Here is an 18490-nt window from a genome sequence, read left to right as displayed (position 1 = left end):
AGAACAGTCACAGAGTTGTTGTGAAGCCAGTCCTTCGTTATTTTAGCTGTGTGCTTATGGTCATTGTCTTGTTGGAAGGTAAACCTTCGGCTCAGTCTGAGGTCCTGAGCACTCTGGCGAAGGTTTTCGTCCAGGATATCCCTTACTTGGCCGCATTCATCTTTCCCTTGATTGCAACCAGTCGTCCTGTCCCTGTAGCTGAAAAACACCCCCACAGCATGATGGTGCCACCACCATGCTTCACTGTTGGGCCTGTATTGGACAGGTGATGAGCAGTGTCTGGTTTTCTCCACACATACCGCTTAGAGTTAAGGCCAAAAAGTTCTATCTTGGTCTTATCAGACCAGAGAATCTTATTTCTCACCCTCTTGGAGTCCTTCAGGTGTTTTTTTAGCAAACTCCATGCGGGCTTTCGTGTGTCTTGCACTGAGGAGAGGCTTCTGTCGGGCCACTCTGCCATAAAGCCCCGGCTGGTGGAGGGCTGCAGTGATGGTTGGCTTTCTACAACTTTCTCCCATCTCCTGACTGCATCTCTGGAGCTCAGCCACAGTGATCTTTGGGTTCTTCTTTACCTCTCTCACCAAGGCTCTTCTCCCCTGATAGCTCCGTTTGGCCGGACGGCCAGCTCTAGGAAGGGTTCTGGTCGTCCCAAACGTCTTCCATTTAAGGATTATGGAGGCCACTGTGCTCTTAGGAACCTTAAGTGCAGCAGAAATTTTTTTGTAACCTTGGTCAGATCTGTGCCTTGCCACAATTCTGTCTCTGAGCTCTTCAGGCAGTTCCTTTGACCTCATGATTCTCATTTGCTCTGACATGCACTGTGAGCTGTAAGGTCTTATATAGACAGGTGTGTGGCTTTCCTAATCAAGTCCAATCAGTATAATCAAACACAGCTGGACTCAAATGAAGGTGTAGAACCATCTCAAGGATGATCAGAAGAAATGGACAGCACCTGAGTTAAATATATGAGTGTCACAGCAAAGGGTCTGAATACTTAGGACCATGTGATATTTCAGTTTTTATTTTTTAATAAATCTGCAAAAATGTCAACAATTCTGTGTTTTTCTGTCAATATGGGGTGCTGTGTGTACATTAATGAGGAAAAAAAATTAACTTAAATGATTTTAGCAAATGGCTGCAATATAACAAAGAGTGAAAAATTTAAGGGGGTCTGAATACTTTCCGTACCCACTGTAAATCCGCATATTAGAATGAATTCTTAAGGATCATGTGACACTTTATACTGGAGTAATGGCTGATGGAAATTTAGCTTTGCATCACAGAAATAAATTATATTTTAAAGGATATTAAAATAGAAACCATTATTTTATATTGTAATAACATTTTGCAAGATTACTGTTTTTTTCCGTATTTTTGATCAAATAAATTCAGCCTTGATGAGCATATGAGTCCTCTTTAAAAAAACATAAGTCTTACTGATCCCAAACTTTTGAGCGGTAGTGTATATACCAAACTGAAATGGTTTACATTTTTACAAATGTTTACATTTTAATATTTCTTCCTTAATGTTTTGTTTTAAGGTTGTTGCCACCCAAGATTCCAGACTTCTCTGTCTTTCCTAGCCTCTTCCCAGACGCCTTCGCTATAGCTGTTGTTGGCTTCTCGATTGCAATATCATTAGCCAAGATCTTTGCTCTTAAGCATGGCTACAGTGTGGACGGAAATCAGGTAGAGAATAAAATAAAATGTCTGTAAATGTCATAGTTCCACCTTGTATATTGGTCCTACTTAAAAATGTAATATGCAATATTGCGTTATAAGGCAAAATATCAAACCAAGAGGCATTTACTTGGAAGAAAGATAAAACAATCATATTTTTCAAGCAACAAATTCACAAAAAGAAGTTTGTTAGGTTTGAACGATAGATATGCTGCTACACTGTATCTAATTCAGTTGTGCCATTCTTCATTGTCAAAGTGATTTGAATATGTGTTTCTTAGAGGCAGGGACATGTGTTTTATTCAGCTGTCCTTTATTTTGGTTTCTATGGCTTTAAGTTGCAGCTGAATGTCTAAATCAGCCAGACCCTGCAGTTACTTAGTTACTTGCCATTTAGTAGATCCTTTTGTCCAAAGTGACTTATAGTAGTACTAATTGCAGGGAAAGTTCATATGGGACAACATTATGTAAAGTGGCATGCTTAAGTGAACTACAATAATAGAGATGGATTGTGACCTCAGTAACTCACCAGTTTGTCTTTTTAGGACCAAACTTTTGTGTGAGGAGCCAAGTTCCTCAATGAGCATGCCGACAGTAACTTTCTGAATTTCTGTTTATATAAAAAAATCAGGGCTATGTTCTGAATGGCATGCTGACATAATACTCTTACTATATCTACAGTATATTTACATGTACACTACCATTCAAAAGTTGGGTTATAAGCTTTTTATTTGTTTTTGGAAGAAGTCTCTTTATTCTCAATAAGGCTGCATTTATTTGATCAAAAATGCCATAAAAACAGCACTATTGTGAAATATTATTACAATTTAGAATAGCTGTTTGCTATTTGAATATATTTTAAAATGTAATTTATTCCTGTGATGGTAAAGCAGCCATTACTTCAGTATTCTGATCCTTCAGAAATCATTCTAATATGCTGATTTGGTGCTCAGGAAATATTTCTTATCATCAATGTTGTCACTTTATTATTATTATTATTATTATTATTATTATTAATTATTATTGTATTTATTTTCATAGAAACAGATATTTTAATTTTTTCATAATTCTTTGATGAATAGAAAGTGAAAAAGAACATCATTTATTTGAAATATATGTTTTTGGTAACATTAGAAATATATTTACTGTCCCTTTTGATCAATTTAATGCATCCTTCCTGAATGAAAAGTATTAATTTCTTAACAGGAAAAAAAAAAATCTTATGGTAGTGTATATTATGCTCAGTATGTAAAATAGGCTCTATACAGTGTGAGCTATTATGATTACAAATCGCATGGACCAAAGTTTTTGAAGCCACAGCAGTTATTCAACAATTTTAATATTTTTACAAACCTGAAATATAAGCATATGGTCTAATGAAGTCATTTTGTGTTGAATGTGACTGTAGGAGCTCATCGCCCTGGGACTTTGTAATTTTATGAGTTCATTCTTTCACACGTTTGCCGTTACCGCCTCAATGTCTCGCAGCCTGGTACAGGAGAGCACAGGAGGACATACTGAAGTAAGTGAGACTTGTTTGTGTTAGATGCCATATCGGTGACATTATGTACATATGAATGCAGTTGGTGATTGCATAATAATAACCTCATTCTCAGTGACTATATCACTGCCATAAAACCATAAAGATAAGATAAGACAGTCGTGCCTCCTGAAAGACTCAATTTAATTATGTTAATGTTGGTCTGCAGATTGCAGGACTCTTGGCGTCTCTACTTGTGCTACTGGTGGTGGTGGCCATTGGATTTGTCTTTCAGCCATTACCTACAGTAAGTGAAGTGCTATCTGATACGCTTGTCATGGAGCTCATTGATTTGGTGCAAAAATTAATAAAAGAAATTGACTTAAAATGTTTGGTCTTTTTTGGAAAGCACAAAGGACATTGATTTGCTACCCCAAGCCCTCTTGGCAGAACATAAGCATTCTTAGTGCAAAACGACAAAGGTCAGAGATCAGATGGTGTTTATTAGTGTCGTCTTTGTACTCTCATTAGACAGTGTTGGCTGCTATCATCATGGTCAATCTCCTGGGGATGTTTAAGCAAATGAAAGACATTCCTGCATTATGGAGAACCAGCAAGATTGAACTGGTGAGTGTCAGAGGCACTTCATTTGGTTGTGTTCATCATACTGTTTTTACCAATTACTATCTTTTTAAAATATTAAATTAAATCTCTTTTCTTTTAATTTCTCTTTTTAAACGTTCGACTCGAACTTCATTTTTTGGGACATGGTGAAATTTGGTTTTGTTGTTGTTAATGTCTGACATGTTTTCTTTAGGCAATTTGGCTGGTGTCCTTTTTCGCATCCGTTCTTCTGGGTCTGGATTATGGTCTGGTGGTTGCCATGGGCTTTGCCATACTCACAGTTATTTACAGAACACAGTGGTAATCTTACTGCTCTGATGCCAATTGATGCCAAAATTCAGCATGAAAACCCTTGTTTTTTCCTGTCTTTGAATATGAAATCTTGATATTGAATTCAAATAGTTTTTTTATTAATACATTTATTTTATGAAATGTATTAATAATATATAAAAAATACATAATCAGTCAAGTATTTATGAAATAATTTATAATGTGTTTACATATGAGATTTATATGATGTATTCGTACTGCTATACTGGCAATTGATGCAAAACAACTGAAATACAATAGATCAGCATGAAACCTGATATTTTACTTATCCATATATTTAATATTTCATCAGTCAGCTTCCCCAGTTTTTTTTTAATATTAATTTAAATGTAGTATTTTATAAAAAATAAATCTGAATTTTATTATTCTTTTTTTAAAAGTATTTTTACTATATAATTAGAAAAATAATATATTGTATATTTATTTCTATATGTTCATATTTCTTATTCAATGCATTTTTGGATTATGGATCATCTTTAAATTATTTTGACCTTGTTATTACTTTCGTATTTGCCAAAGGAAATGTCTAATTCAGATCTTATTGTTTTATTTTAAGCCCTAAAAATGCTCTTCTTGGACAAATCCCAGATACAGGATTGTACTTTGACGTGGATGAGTATGAAGAGGTGAGACAGTTCTTTTAAAATACATTAAACCATCGTAACATCATCACTGATAACCTAGATCCTTAACATTAGCTTGCTCCATTCCAAAAGTGCTGTTCACAAGCTTTTTGTAGTCACAGGCATCCAATTAGGCCTGATTTAATCCTGATTTTTTTCGACCATAGTCTTTGTCCTCTTATCTGCTGTTTGTTCTCTTTCTCAAGGCTGAGGAATGCTCAGGGATTAAGATTTTTCAGTCCAATACTTCCATATACTTTGCAAACAGTGACCTGTATGTCAGCGCCCTCAAGGCAAAGGTGAGACCAAATGCTTAAAGTTATTATCTTAAAATATTTTGTGTTTTATGGTTCTGTTCTTGAGTATTTATTAAACATACGTTGTACGTTGTAGAGATATTCCCATAAGCAGCAGGCTTCATAAAGTTCTGTACATTTGACTTTTTATGACTACAGACTGGAATTGACCCTGCAAAACTGCTAGCTGCCAGGAAATCACAGCTAAAATATGCGAAAAGAGACAATGGGGAGAGGAAGGCTGTAAACCACTGCTCTCCAGTAAAGAAAAATGCAGTTGTCTTATTGGTATGATGTTTATTTTTTTTCATCTAAATGTATTTTATCTGTGACCTTGTCAGTGAAGTCTTTTTATCCTTTACACAAATATTTGAACCTCGGCATGGAGTACCAATGTTGGAAGTTTGCAAGCTATATGTTATTTCAGATCTATGCACATTAAACCATACAATCTCAACATTTCAGAACAAAACACTGTAGCTTAAAGCTTCTTCTGTGAAATCTTTCCATGCAATGTGGTGGCTTAGTGATGCAACATGTCTGATTACACGAGTGACTGACATGTTCTGTGGTGTCCCAACAGGATGTGGAGCTGGGCATCACTCATGAGGTGGTGGCTGGGGCGAAGAAGCAGATGGATCATGTGTATACCAATGGCCAGATGACTGAGAACCACACTGAGTCTGAATCTGAGGACGACTTCTTTCTGCAGCGTCTGACCCCCATTCACACCATCATACTGGACTTTACTCCTGTTAACTTTATTGACTCTGTAGGAGCCAAAACCATTAAATCAGTAAGTCAACAGCTTTTATGCTCAAAGAAGGCACTTAAGGACTGATTAGTGAGATCTGGCTTAATACATTAGACCACACGTTGTGCTGTTGCAAATTGAGCAGTTTTTTTTTTTATTACATCAGTTTTACAATTTCTCATATTTTGGGAATATTAACTCTTAATATTAAACTTCAACCGGTTACATTTCCCTCATTGTTTGCACTATTGATATGACATGGCTTGTTGAGAAAGGGTGTGCTATTACTTAAGTGGTCTGATTCATGATATTTGCTCAATGAATACAAAATACCATAGATCCAGCGACCTAAATGCACTCTGAACACCTCAGTACACAACATTGTACAAACCATATTGAGTCATTGTGGTTATAAGTTTTGGAATGGTTCCTCTCTTTTTTTTTTCTGCAGGTGATAAAGGAGTTTGCAACAGTCGACGTGAAAGTTGTGCTTGCTGGATGTAGCAGTAAGTAATTGCTTTCATTTTTACATAGATATATATTTACAATAATATTTGAACATCAGAGTTCTGACTTGCTGGATGTAGCAGTAGTTAATAAAATGTATACATGTGTATATACGTCTCCTATAATATATTCTATAATATACATTTCTATAATCTAATGTATTATTTTTTTCCCCACATCATGTGTTTGGGTTATTTTTTGGGACTTTTTTTTAATTGTTATTTCTGACATGTTTTATTCAGGCAATTTGGCTGTTGTTGTCTAATATAATAATCTTTTTTAACTAATACTGATGTATTAGTGAGTAATTAATTACGTTTATACATATATACATTTCTATAATATAATATGATTGAACTCCACCAGAGTTCATATGCTTTATGTAGGTTAAAGTTCATTCTGATATATCTGTTTAATGTGGGAAACATCTCCACCTAGAGTTGGAACTAAAACGGTCATGTGGACAAGTCAAACTAATATTTACTTTAACATTTAACAATTTTACTATAATGTTACTATATATTAATTTAACTAATGAATTCTTTCCTAAGATCCTTGTAAGACCTTTTATATGTTTGTGTTGTGCAGGGACCCTTGTCTCTGATCTCAGGACACTAAAATTCTTCTGTGAGCCCGTGACCCCTGACCTCATTTTCCCCACCATTCATGACGCAGTGTTGCATTGTAAGCACTCGAGGGATGTCCAGTGAGCACACAGACCAAACTGAGTGGCAGAATATGGATAGAGTCGTACTGAAACGAGCACAAGTACTGTTACTCCTTAGTCACTTTAGTAATAGATATCACTTTTGGATATCATGATAAAGAGAGGAGACTGGGAACATTTTAGCAGTGAGCAAGCCAAAATGTTTTAGATGGAAACACTTTATTTAATGTGAATATACCAGCAAATGTTGAGCTTAATATGATTGGTGGTGTTGTTTTATTGCACTGACCATAATCTTAAGCTCCACCGCCATTTGTTACTGACGGCTGTAAAACACTCTGTACCTTCAGTTCTTTTAAGTGCAATTAGTGTAGATGGATTCTTGCCCAGTGTTTATTTCTTAGCACTGGTCTAAATATTTTATTGACATTCCAGTAAACTTATTTTATTGATAGAAATTGTTTTACAATTGTTCACCATGTGCTAGTTTTTCTTTTCGCTGTATTTAATTTTTAATATTTTTTGAAAGTCTACTGTTTGTCATCTGGCTATAGTATTCAGTAAAAAAAGAGCTAAGATGTTAAATATTTTTAGACCTGATCACATAATTGCACTGTTGGCAAAGATGCTGCTTTCCATTTCATGATATAATTTAATCGGATGTTTCTGAGAAAATGCTTGCCAAATATTTATTGTATTGTTTTAGGTCCCCCCCACCACCCTCAAAAACATCAACAATCAGTTGCAACTGCATATAATGTGGTGCATTTTATTGTCTTTTTATGTTGGTGTGGATTTAAGATATTGTATAATAAATGAAAATCAATACTCTAAATTATTAAATGTTTATTCCTTAAAAGTGCCTATTTATATAATTTTCTATATTTACCACTAATTTATTACATATTGTATAACAGTATACCTAACCTGAAGGGAAAATATTTTTTAATAAGCAAAAAAAGAGGACATATACTAAGGATAAATGTTTTTATTTAATCATTGATATCACAAGAAAAGTGACAAGACACATGAGAATCCTTGAATTATCAGGCAGAAAACATTTAAGTGAGGAAAAAGCACATAAGAGGAAAACCATTTAGTTGTAAGTCATATAGCGAGGGGTGGCGCTGAATTTGGCGTAGGATTTGATGACCTTGTTCACAGCCTCCAGAAAGTCTTTCTCTGTAGCAATTTTTCTACGAGCTCTGATGGCAAACATTCCTGCCTCTGTACACACGCTGCGAATCTCAGCACCTGAGAGAAGAAAAACACAGTTAGCAATGTTAACTATAGCTTGCAAGGCCTCCATGTTTAGGCTTATGCAAATATTATTTCAATTGTGTGAACTCACCTGTGCTGTTTGGACAGAGACGTGCAAGAAGTTCAAAGCGGATATCTCTTTCCACACTCATAGAGCGGGCATGAATCTTGAAGATGTGAGTACGTCCCTAGAAACAGAGCACATTTAAATATCTATTAGAATGTGATATTATACCATGTCTATCTTTAGCCAGTAAATGGTAGCTATTTTGTCACTATTGTAGCTAACACTCACTTCCAAGTCAGGCAGGCTGAACTCAATCTTCCTGTCCAGTCGGCCGGGTCTCATCAGAGCAGGATCCAGGGTGTCTGGTCTGTTGGTGGCCATCAGGACTTTAATGTTTCCTCTGGGATCGAATCCGTCCAGCTGGTTGATCAGCTCCAGCATAGTTCTCTGCACTTCATTATCTCCTCCAGCTCCATCATCAAAACGAGCACCTGTAGGAGAGCAGCATAAGCATAATAATGGAGACTTAAAGATTAAAACTCTTAGACAAAAACAAAAGCTAACATTTTAAAGGGACAGTCCCACCGAGAGTTCAAGTTCTGCCATTTATTCACCCTCACGTTGTTCCAAACCTTAATGCATTTCTTTCTTGTGCTGAACACAAACAAAAGATATTCTGAAGAATGTTGGTAACCAGTTACAGTTCCTATTGGCTTCCATTGTGGTTTCTGTCCGTAGAAGGGATATTAATGCGAAACAAAACTGTTTGGTTACCAACATTGTTCAAAATATTTTTTTGTTTTCAGTCAGAACATAAGTCTTACAAATTTGGAACAATATGAGGGTGAGTAAATTATTATAGAATTTTCATTTTTGAGTTGACTATCCCTTTAAATATAATAAGGGGCTATTCACACAGAAATGCGCTACTTTGTCCTACTTTGCCCCCAAAACCACAAGCCACACAGTTTGAGACCGCCAAAAGGAGCCGAAATCATCTGACCATGACTAGCATCAGATTTTACCTCCAATGGCATCAATTTCATCAAAGAAGATCAGACAGGCTTTCTTGGTCCTTGCCATCTCAAACAGTTCACGAACCATCCTGGCACCCTGGATTTGACACAAAAACATGTTGTTATACAGATTTTTTCATGCACTTAATCACCTATTTTTTTAACAGCTTGATAGAAAAGGCACGTACCTCTCCAACATACTTCTGAACCAGCTCGGATCCGATGACTCTGATGAAGCAGGCATCAGTACGGTTAGCCACAGCTCGTGCACACAGGGTTTTCCCTGTACCAGGGGGCCCGAACAGCAGCACACCCTTTGGAGGCTCAATACCCAGGTTCACAAAGCGCTCAGGCTGGAATTAGGAAGATAGAGATTGATTTTCGAAATTAAGTAGTATTTCAGACATGTAATATCTACCGTTTATTTTTAATGGGTACATTTGGATGTAGTCATGACTCACATGGAGCAGAGGGGTCTCAACCACTTCTCTCAACTTCTCGATCTGCTCTTTGCAGCCTCCAACATCACTGTAGGTTACATCAGGCTTCTCCTCCACCTATTTATGTACAGTGCATAATTATTCCTGCAGTTTTGCCTTGCCTAATGTTCATGATCCCAAGCAGCCTAAGCTGTTTTGTACCTGCATCATAGTCACAGTAGGATCAATTTTGGGTGGCAGTGGAATATGGATCTGATATTTATTCCTGTCAACCCTGTTAACAGATACAGAACGCTGTTAATAATAACGTTCCTGTGGCTCAGTGGTAGAGCATCGTGTTAGCAGCGCAAAAGATCGTGGGTTCAATTCCCAGGGAACACACATACTGGGAAAAAATGTATAGCCTTAAAGCACTGTAAGTCGCTTTGGATAAAAGCGTCTGCTAAATGCATAAATTATTATTATTAGAACGCAACTCTTTTAGATACAAGCTGAAAAGTTTAAGTAAATATAGAAATGTCTGATCTATTATTTCCTGCTTACCCAACCCTCATCCCTTCCTCAATGTCAGTTGGAGCGACCTGATCGCTCAGGTCCACCACAAACTTGGCAAACTGTCAAAGAAGATCAGACAGGCTTTCTTGGTCCTTGCCATCTCAAACAGTTCACGAACCATCCTGGCACCCTGGATTTGACACAAAAACATGTTGTTATACAGATTTTTTCATGCACTTAATCACCTATTTTTTTAACAGCTTGATAGAAAAGGCACGTACCTCTCCAACATACTTCTGAACCAGCTCGGATCCGATGACTCTGATGAAGCAGGCATCGGTGCGGTTAGCCACAGCTCGAGCACACAGGGTTTTCCCTGTACCGGGTGGCCCGAACAGCAAAACACCCTTTGGAGGCTCAATACCCAGGTTCACAAAGCGCTCAGGCTGGAATTAGGAAGATAGAGATTGATTTTCGAAATTAAGTAGTATTTCAGACATGTAATATCTACCGTTTATTTTTAATGGGTACATTTGGATGTAGTCATGACTCACATGGAGCAGAGGGGTCTCAACCACTTCTCTCAACTTCTCGATCTGCTCTTTGCAGCCTCCAACATCACTGTAGGTTACATCAGGCTTCTCCTCCACCTATTTATGTACAGTGCATAATTATTCCTGCAGTTTTGCCTTGCCTAATGTTCATGATCCCAAGCAGCCTAAGCTGTTTTGTACCTGCATCATAGTCACAGTAGGATCAATTTTGGGTGGCAGTGGAATATGGATCTGATATTTATTCCTGTCAACCCTGTTAACAGATACAGAACGCTGTTAATAATAACGTTCCTGTGGCTCAGTGGTAGAGCATCGTGTTAGCAGCGCAAAAGATCGTGGGTTCAATTCCCAGGGAACACACATACTGGGAAAAAATGTATAGCCTTAAAGCACTGTAAGTCGCTTTGGATAAAAGCGTCTGCTAAATGCATAAATTATTATTATTAGAACGCAACTCTTTTAGATACAAGCTGAAAAGTTTAAGTAAATATAGAAATGTCTGATCTATTATTTCCTGCTTACCCAACCCTCATCCCTTCCTCAATGTCAGTTGGAGCGACCTGATCGCTCAGGTCCACCACAAACTTGGCAAACTGTTTCACATTAATAATGTACTTTGGATCCTCAGAGTCAGAGTTGATTATCTTGGTGCATCTATGAACAAATAAAAACATAGATATGAGTTTTTTTAATGGCTGATACTGATCTACATATCATTCAACCACTTTATAACATACGATACCACTGAAAGGTCTGGTGTCAGTAAGATTTATTTAAAAAAAAAGTTTTCTTACACTTACAAAGGCTGCATTTATTTGATCATAAACACAGGACGAACTGTAGTATTGTGAAATATTACAATTTAAAATAAAGCTGAATTTTCAGCAGCCATTTCTTCAGTCTTCATCTTACACAATCGGTCAGAAATAATTATAATATGCCGGATTAATGCTCAAGAAAAATTTCTTAGTATTATACATTTTGAAACCAGTTGTGCTGCTTAATGTTTTTTGTGGAAACATAAAAAAAACAGGATTTTTTGATGAATAGAAATTCAAAAGAACAGCATTTGTTTAAATAGAAATCTTTTGAAACATCCTAAATGTTTTAGTGTCACTTATAATCAATTTAATGCATCACTACTGAATAATAGCATTATTTATTTTAAAAAGGTTGTATATTATAAGCAAATAATCCATTTCTTTAAAGGTAACCCTTAATAACCGAAACGTTCTCGTCCTCTCTCATACCTGGCCACCTGCAGTGGCTGTTCACTCTGTAGAGTCTGTTTGTCTGCAGCCAGATCCCATAGTGCTGGAGGAGCCAGACCTGTATCAGACTCTTTAATACCTGCAAGACACACAAAATACAGCATCAATGCATGTGCTTTACAAAGCAGTGATCCATAAAATTAATTTCCCACAACGCAATGACAGCGCACTTACCTGTGAGCTCATTTATCTTCTTCAGAAGCTGTTGAATATCATCTTCCACTTGTTTAATCTGTCTAGAATACGTGCTTTGGCCCTATTCACAATCAAAACACAGTGAATTAATTACAATAACATTGCTATAACTTATACTAAATGAAGTCCATCTGAATGTCAAACAGTCATCTTTTTAGTACTAATACTTACATAGGTTTTCAGGAGTGCAATATCTCCTTCATCCAACGCTGAGAAATAAAACACAGGTCAAGACAGATAAATAAATGAGATATGCATAAATTACAGGCTAATACAGACTGACGTAACTAATACTGAGACATCTGACAACTCATATAATGAACGGTAGCGTAAATAAGTGAAATAAAGTCTGAAACAATGACAAAAAAAAAAACAACAACATTGAAATAGTTTTAGTTTAGTTGATTCGGCTTTTGTTAACAAATTTCAACTGCAGAGCGGCTAGTCACCAAATGCTAATCTGTCTGCTAATTAATTTAATTTAAACTCCACCAGAAAGTCCTCGCAAATAATACCTCGGATTGGTTTGTCTTCTTTCTCCTCTTCTTTTATTTTGCGTTGCTCGGCTCCTAAATAATCAGGCATGACTGCTTTTTTTTTGTTCTTTGTAATAAATTCGGTTAGTGACTCTAGAAGCGAGATTACGCAGCAGGTTTTCAGACGAACAGTCACAGCGCTTTTCTGTTCCGGCGCGCAAGGATACCGGAGACTGGTATTATATTTCAAATTAAAAGTTAGATTTCCCCAAACAATTCTGCCTTTGTGGTCATACAGGCAGAAAGAGAGCCATTTCTACCCTTACAAATATTTGAACTTTTCATAAAAAATTTCAAATAATTATTTTTTGTAATCATTATTTGAAATGTTGTGTACCTAATTTGGCATTTTACCTATTAGTGTATTTTAATCCGTTCCACATTTTTTCCCCCACACTATTATTGGTTATCTATAGTAGTTTATATTATATATTAATTAAATAAATAAATACAAACGTAAATCAACCAATGAATCAGTCTGGCTTGTTTGTATTGACGGAGCAAATTGAGGGACTCTTATTTTGAAACATAACCCCGCCTTGAGTCACACACTGTTTGCCTTTAGCCATGTTATTGTTTTCATACCACAAATCTTCCACGGAAGGATTAATATTTGCCCTTTATAGTAGGTCAATTATTTGTTTGTCTTTTAAATAATATAAACACCTTGAGATGAGCACCTTCTGTTATTGCATTTCTCTTAGGCGAGTTAACTGGCTAACTCAGTAGCTTCAAACACTGGCTGCATTATTGGCTCTTTCTTGTCGATGGCTGGTTACATATTTCTTTGAATATTACGTAGATAATATTTGTATTTATTATGAGTTATTAGTATTTCGTTATACTTGTCAAGAAAATTAATAGCCAGAATGACTATAAAACCTGTCTTAAAGAGGCTGATGATAGAATGTTGTGATCTAAACTAAATGTTTTAATTACTAAAAAGATGAATCCTTCCCTTTTCCAGATCCTAGAATGCATCCATCACATCAATGCCTTAAGTGATCTGTGCTGTCAGGTAAACAAACATATCATTTAATCACACGTCTGTTTCTGCACAAGCACAATAATATATGAGTTGTATTTCAAATGCAATAACATTTCTTCTGTTCAGCATGAATGACATGAACCTCAGCCCAGTGGGCATGGACCAGCTCAGTGTGCCGCCTGTGAGTGCAAGTCACCTCGGCCTCTCCACATCCCCAACACACAATCCCATCACCACTCCAGGTCAGGACTCGAATGCCTCTTCATGTGTATACATATGTTGGCATGAGATTTGTTTGGTATGGTGTGGGAACTTTAATGTATGGAGAAGTAACACTTTCTGGCTTTATTTCAGGCATGCCAGTCGCTATACCCAGCTTGGGTCCATCAATTGGGCCTCTTCCTTCTGCACTGTCCCTGATGTTACCCATGGGACCTTTAGGGGACAGAGGTGTTATGTGTGGCCTTCCAGAGAGAAATTATACATTACCACCTCCTCCATACCCACACCTGGAGAGCAGCTACTTCCGACATATCCTTCCAGGTAATGTTACAGAAAAACTGTTAAGGTGTACTTTAAACCAGGGGCTGACCATCTTTTTGGACCCAGGGATTCCCCTGATGTACGACAAATCTAGAATTTCTTAATAATACAGTATAATATCTTATATTAATAACTAACATAACATATCTTAAAGGTCCCATGACATGCTGCTTTTTAGATGCTTTTATATAGGCCTAAGTGGTCCCTAGTACTGTATCTGAAGTCTCTTTCCCGAAATTCAGCCTTGGTGCAGAATTTCAGCCACTACGAGCCAGTCCCACAATGAGCTCTCCTTAGGACGTGCCATTTCTGTGTCTGTAGCTTTAAATGCTAATGAGGAGGAGAGAGGCGGGGCAACTGCCATGCTGCAAGCCATGATGTCTCTCTAGGAAAAAAAAATATTGCGCTCACCTTGCACGGTAGTAGCTTATTTTCTCATGGGCGGGCCAAATTCTCTGGGCGGGCAAAGCAGAGAAAGGGGAGGTAACCTTTCCCCGTATGACGACATAAAGGGAAGATTCCGGATTGGGCCATCTGAGCTTTCATTCTCTCAAAGGCAAAGCAGGATACCCAGGGCTCGGTTTACACCTATCGCCATTTCTAGCCACTGGGGGACCATAGGCAGGCTAGGGGAACTCATATTAATGTTAAAAAACCTCATAAAGTGAAATTTTCATGCCATGGGACCTTTAACAATTTTTGCAAGGATCCTGGATTCACTGTTCCACTTTTTGTCAAACAGAGAGATTAAATATTATGAAAAAAGTCTAAATATTTTTTTTAATATGCTTAATTTGCAGTGCATTCTATATAAAGCTTTAGAAAAATTAAGTTAATTTAAATACATTTTTTAAATATAGAAATGTATTTTTAAAAAGTATATTTAAATATTTAATTTCTGCCAAAATACATTTAACTTGTGCTTTAAAGCAAATTGAGCTCATTTAAAATCCATTTTTAAATATAGAAATTTATTAAAAAAAAAACCCATCTATATTAAAAATGTGTTTTATATGTAGATAATTTGCGTTAATTAAATGTATTATTGGTAGAAATCTTATATTTAAAAAAATATTCTATTTCTGTTAAAATACATTTTAAGTAACGCTTTAGAGCAAATTCATTTTTATTAATTTTTGTTGGCAGAAACAAATATTTTTTATAGAATATATTATTTCTGCTAAAAATACATTACATTATTAAAGATTTAGAGCAAATTAAGCATTTATTATCAATGTTTAAATACATTTTTAAATAATTAAATTTATTTAAAAAAATTATATATTAAAAAAAAAACTGTTGCCAAAATGCACTTTGAGCTCATTTAGTATACATTTTTACATACAGAATTTTTTTTATTCTATAAATACAAAATGTAATTTATGTGTCCTTAATTTGCTCTAAAGCTGTAATTAAATTGTATTGTTGGCAGAAATAATATATCATATAAAATATTTTATTTCTGCTGAAACATATTTTGACATATCTTTAAACATATCTTGTTTTTTTGTTTTGTTTTTAAATCTCTAGGTATTCTGTCATATCTGGCAGATCGTCCTCCTCCCCAGTACATTCATCCCAGCAGCCTTAACATGGATGGGACTCTTTCCGTGTCCAACAACAACCCATCTGGCTTAGACCTGTACAGCGGCCACGGCGGCCCTCTAGAACAAGGCCTGGTGACCCTAGACACAAGACAGGTTGTAGGCCAGGCTGATCTCCACCAAGGAGGCTCTCACGAAGTGCAGCTGGACGCCACCGGGTTAACCATGGAGTCACGTGTAAGTAGTCCGATGTCTCCTGATGGAATGGAAGAAGACTTGGCCACCATGGAAGGTGTCGTGGTGGCAGAGACCCAGCAGCAGCTAGGTACCAGACCTCAGCCTCATGAGGGTTTGGCAGGTGTGGACTCCTCAGGAGTTGTTATGCCCCTGCATGGAGCAGGTCTCGAGCTCCCGGTGGTGATGGAGCAGGAGCACATGGGCGGCAGAGTAGGAACCAGCACTACAGGAGCAGGCGGTCCAGGGACGCTGAGTGAAGCCTTGCACTCCACTGGAGAACTGAACTCTGGGGTGGTTAGTGTGGTGCTCACGGGGGCCATGATGCCACAGGCTCAACTAGAACCAGTATCTCTACATGGACCTTCAGGAATGGGACTTGAGCCTGTTAACGTGTCAGCCATCACTGCAGAAGTGTCTCTTGGACCGGACAACAGTCTGGTGCTGGTGAACTCTACCTTGCAACTAGAAGACTCAACATCTAACAAGGAAAACATGGCCACTGCCTTCAACATATGTAAGTTTTGCGTGCCGATTTTGAGTAGTGGAAGCATTTCGGTCCAATCTGATGTATTTTTTTGTCTTTTAGGGTGCACTTTATGTGAACGGTCATATCCGTCGGACTGCCCTGAGCATGGACCTGTCACATTCATCCCAGACACACCCATTCAGAGCAGAGCCCGCCTCTCTCTGCCCCGCCCCCTGTGCCTCCGCATTTCTGTAGCTGATGAGCCCATTGGTACAAGCTTTGTATACAATTCTCACAATATAGTTAAATAACACTTTATTTTGCAATGTCCTTTTTAACATTTTACATGTACTTACTAAATTAATAACAGTAAATTATGCTTAAATTATGCCATAGATTATGCTTGTATTTATGATCCAATATCATAAATACAAGTAATTAACCCTAAACCAAACCCTAATTCTAACCCTAACCTTCTAGTAAGTACATATTGTTAATTAATATTAATAGTACTAATTTGTATAATTAGTACTGTAGTACTGTAACAATGACACCGTAAAACAAAGTGTAGCCTGTAGTTGTTGTAGTATATTATTATATGTATGGATACATTGATATTAAAGTTTTGTTGATATTTATTTTGATGTTTTTAAATAAATAAATAAAAACCTAGAATTAAAATAGTTTTAAATGTAGGGAACAAGTAAATTCAGACAACATAATAATAATACGTCTACAGTATAAAAAAAATGTATATTCATTTTGAGATTTGCTATAAATTACATCTTAATACTGTTCTTAAATTATTAGTGTTTTTAAAGATGAACTGTAAGTAAGCATTAGATGAGGGCAAAGGTATTTAGAAATTAGCATACACTAATAAATATCCGATATCGTCCAATATATATCCAATTTGAACTAATACTGCTAAATAATAATTTTAAAAAAGCACTAATATTGGCCAATAATCTACATGCTTCTAATAAATTATACATCTAGTTATATAATATCTTACTGCTGGTAAAATGTAGTCAGAAACAATTATTTTCCATTTATTGTTGTTGAAGATGTTCGGGTAACACTTCATTATACAGTGTCCTTGTTAAACGTTACATGTATTTACTATATTAATAACTGTAAATTATGCATAATTACGTGCAACTAAACCTAAAGCAAACCCTAATTCTAACCCTAACCCTATAGTAAATGCATGTTGTTATTAATTTTTTTTTTAATTAAGTTTTGCTTGCCGATTTTGAGTAGAGAGATGTTTTGGTCCAAATTAATGCGTTTGATTGTAACAAGGGCATCTTAAAATAAAATCTAACCGATGTTTGGGTGAGTGACTTCACCAGTTAGCTTGTTAAATGTAGTTAATTGGAAGTGAAGTCCATTTGCTTTTGAAAATTTCGGATTTTGTTGTGTTGTGATTGCTGAAGCCGCTTTTTGTTTTCTTCAGGTGTGTTTGCTAGAGAGACCATACCCTCCAGGACCTGTTTTGGGCCGATGGTCGGACAGCACTGTAGCAGTGTAGAACTTACAGACTGGTCTGATAAGGATACTCCTCAAATATGGAAGGTACTTGCCACATTTTTAATATAAGTGAATTGGCCAAACAATTTTACTTTTTTTAAAATCTGTACTTATACAGTTTTGAATGTACACTACTGTTCTAAGGTTTCGAGTTAAAAAAAAAATAAAAAATTAATGTAATATGTATTTAGCTAGGATGCATTAAATTGATAAGTCAAGTCAAGTCAAGTCACCTTTATTTATATAGCGCTTTTAACAATACAGATTGTGTCAAAGCAACTGAACAGCATTAATTAGGAAAATAGTGTGTCAATAATGCAAAATGACAATAGTAAACACAAATTTTTCAGTTAAAGACAGTTCATCATTGAATTCAGTGATGTCAACATCCAGCTCAGTTTAAATAGTATCTTTGCAATCAAGTCAACGGTATCGCTGGAAATG

General features: G+C 36.4%; 3 protein-coding genes across 6 annotated transcripts in view; 2 read left to right on the top strand and 1 right to left on the bottom strand.

The window, feature by feature from the left end:
- LOC107690535 (prestin-like) overlaps positions 1-7530 on the top strand; it is a 21282-nt gene extending 13752 nt beyond the window's left edge. The window contains exons 9-19 of the mRNA XM_016488894.1: positions 1542-1689; positions 3089-3202; positions 3390-3467; positions 3692-3787; positions 3978-4084; positions 4671-4740; positions 4944-5036; positions 5193-5321; positions 5617-5829; positions 6239-6293; positions 6883-7530. Of these exons, the coding sequence (XP_016344380.1) occupies positions 1542-1689; positions 3089-3202; positions 3390-3467; positions 3692-3787; positions 3978-4084; positions 4671-4740; positions 4944-5036; positions 5193-5321; positions 5617-5829; positions 6239-6293; positions 6883-7004 (1225 nt within the window). The 3' untranslated portion in view covers positions 7005-7530. The remainder of the gene's footprint in view (positions 1-1541; positions 1690-3088; positions 3203-3389; positions 3468-3691; positions 3788-3977; positions 4085-4670; positions 4741-4943; positions 5037-5192; positions 5322-5616; positions 5830-6238; positions 6294-6882) is intronic.
- Positions 7531-7934: 404 nt separating this feature from the next.
- Positions 7935-12910, bottom strand: LOC107690512 (26S protease regulatory subunit 7). Of its 3 annotated transcripts, XM_016488872.1 has the most exons (13): positions 12715-12910; positions 12371-12408; positions 12179-12260; positions 11984-12083; positions 11312-11387; positions 10228-10283; positions 9886-9958; positions 9706-9801; positions 9433-9597; positions 9254-9341; positions 8517-8719; positions 8313-8409; positions 7935-8215 (listed from the first exon to the last, which is right to left on the bottom strand). In XM_016488872.1, exons 1-13 carry the CDS (start codon positions 12782-12784, stop codon positions 8058-8060), a joined length of 1302 nt encoding a protein of 433 aa, XP_016344358.1. In that variant the 5' UTR covers positions 12785-12910; the 3' UTR covers positions 7935-8057. The 3 variants fall into 3 exon arrangements, with proteins under 3 accessions (XP_016344358.1, XP_016344370.1, XP_016344363.1); XM_016488884.1 differs by lacking the exons at positions 9433-9597; positions 9706-9801; positions 9886-9958; positions 10228-10283 and adding exons at positions 10461-10625; positions 10734-10829; positions 10914-10986 and having other exon boundaries at positions 11256-11387; XM_016488877.1 differs by lacking the exons at positions 9706-9801; positions 9886-9958; positions 10228-10283 and adding exons at positions 10734-10829; positions 10914-10986 and having other exon boundaries at positions 11256-11387.
- A 365-nt stretch (positions 12911-13275) lies between these two features.
- Positions 13276-18490, top strand: part of LOC107690481 (PR domain zinc finger protein 4-like) — a 9327-nt gene continuing 4112 nt past the window's right edge. Inside the window, exons 1-7 of one of the 2 annotated variants that reach the window (XM_016488839.1) lie at positions 13276-13360; positions 13703-13753; positions 13850-13965; positions 14078-14266; positions 15797-16561; positions 16634-16783; positions 17973-18091. In XM_016488839.1, the coding sequence (XP_016344325.1) occupies positions 13851-13965; positions 14078-14266; positions 15797-16561; positions 16634-16783; positions 17973-18091 (1338 nt within the window). In that variant the 5' untranslated portion in view covers positions 13276-13360; positions 13703-13753; position 13850. Of the gene's footprint in view, positions 13365-13702; positions 13754-13849; positions 13966-14077; positions 14267-15796; positions 16562-16633; positions 16784-17972; positions 18092-18490 lie in introns of both variants that reach the window. The other variant, XM_016488847.1, reaches the window with a different exon arrangement.

Source organism: Sinocyclocheilus anshuiensis, unplaced genomic scaffold (genome assembly GCF_001515605.1).
Source record: "Sinocyclocheilus anshuiensis isolate Anshui unplaced genomic scaffold, SAMN03320099.WGS_v1.1 scaffold641, whole genome shotgun sequence".
Taxonomy (NCBI): Eukaryota; Metazoa; Chordata; class Actinopteri; order Cypriniformes; family Cyprinidae; genus Sinocyclocheilus; species Sinocyclocheilus anshuiensis.
The sequence above is the reverse complement of the archived record's forward strand: the minus strand, read 5'-3'. Positions and strand labels throughout refer to the sequence as shown.

What these genes read in the sequence shown, in the direction of transcription:
- LOC107690512 (XM_016488884.1), bottom strand. Translation starts at nt 12,784, where the DNA reads ATGCCTGATTATTTAGGAGCCGAGCAACGCAAAATAAAAGAAGAGGAG. An exon ending in TTGAGACCCCTCTGCTCCAT is followed by an intron (nt 10,626 to 10,733) that starts GTGAGTCATGAC and finishes TCCTAATTCCAG; the next exon opens with CCTGAGCGCTTTGTGAACCT. An exon ending in TCTCTGTCCAAACAGCACAG is followed by an intron (nt 8,216 to 8,312) that starts GTGAGTTCACAC and finishes TTCTTCTCTCAG; the next exon opens with GTGCTGAGATTCGCAGCGTG.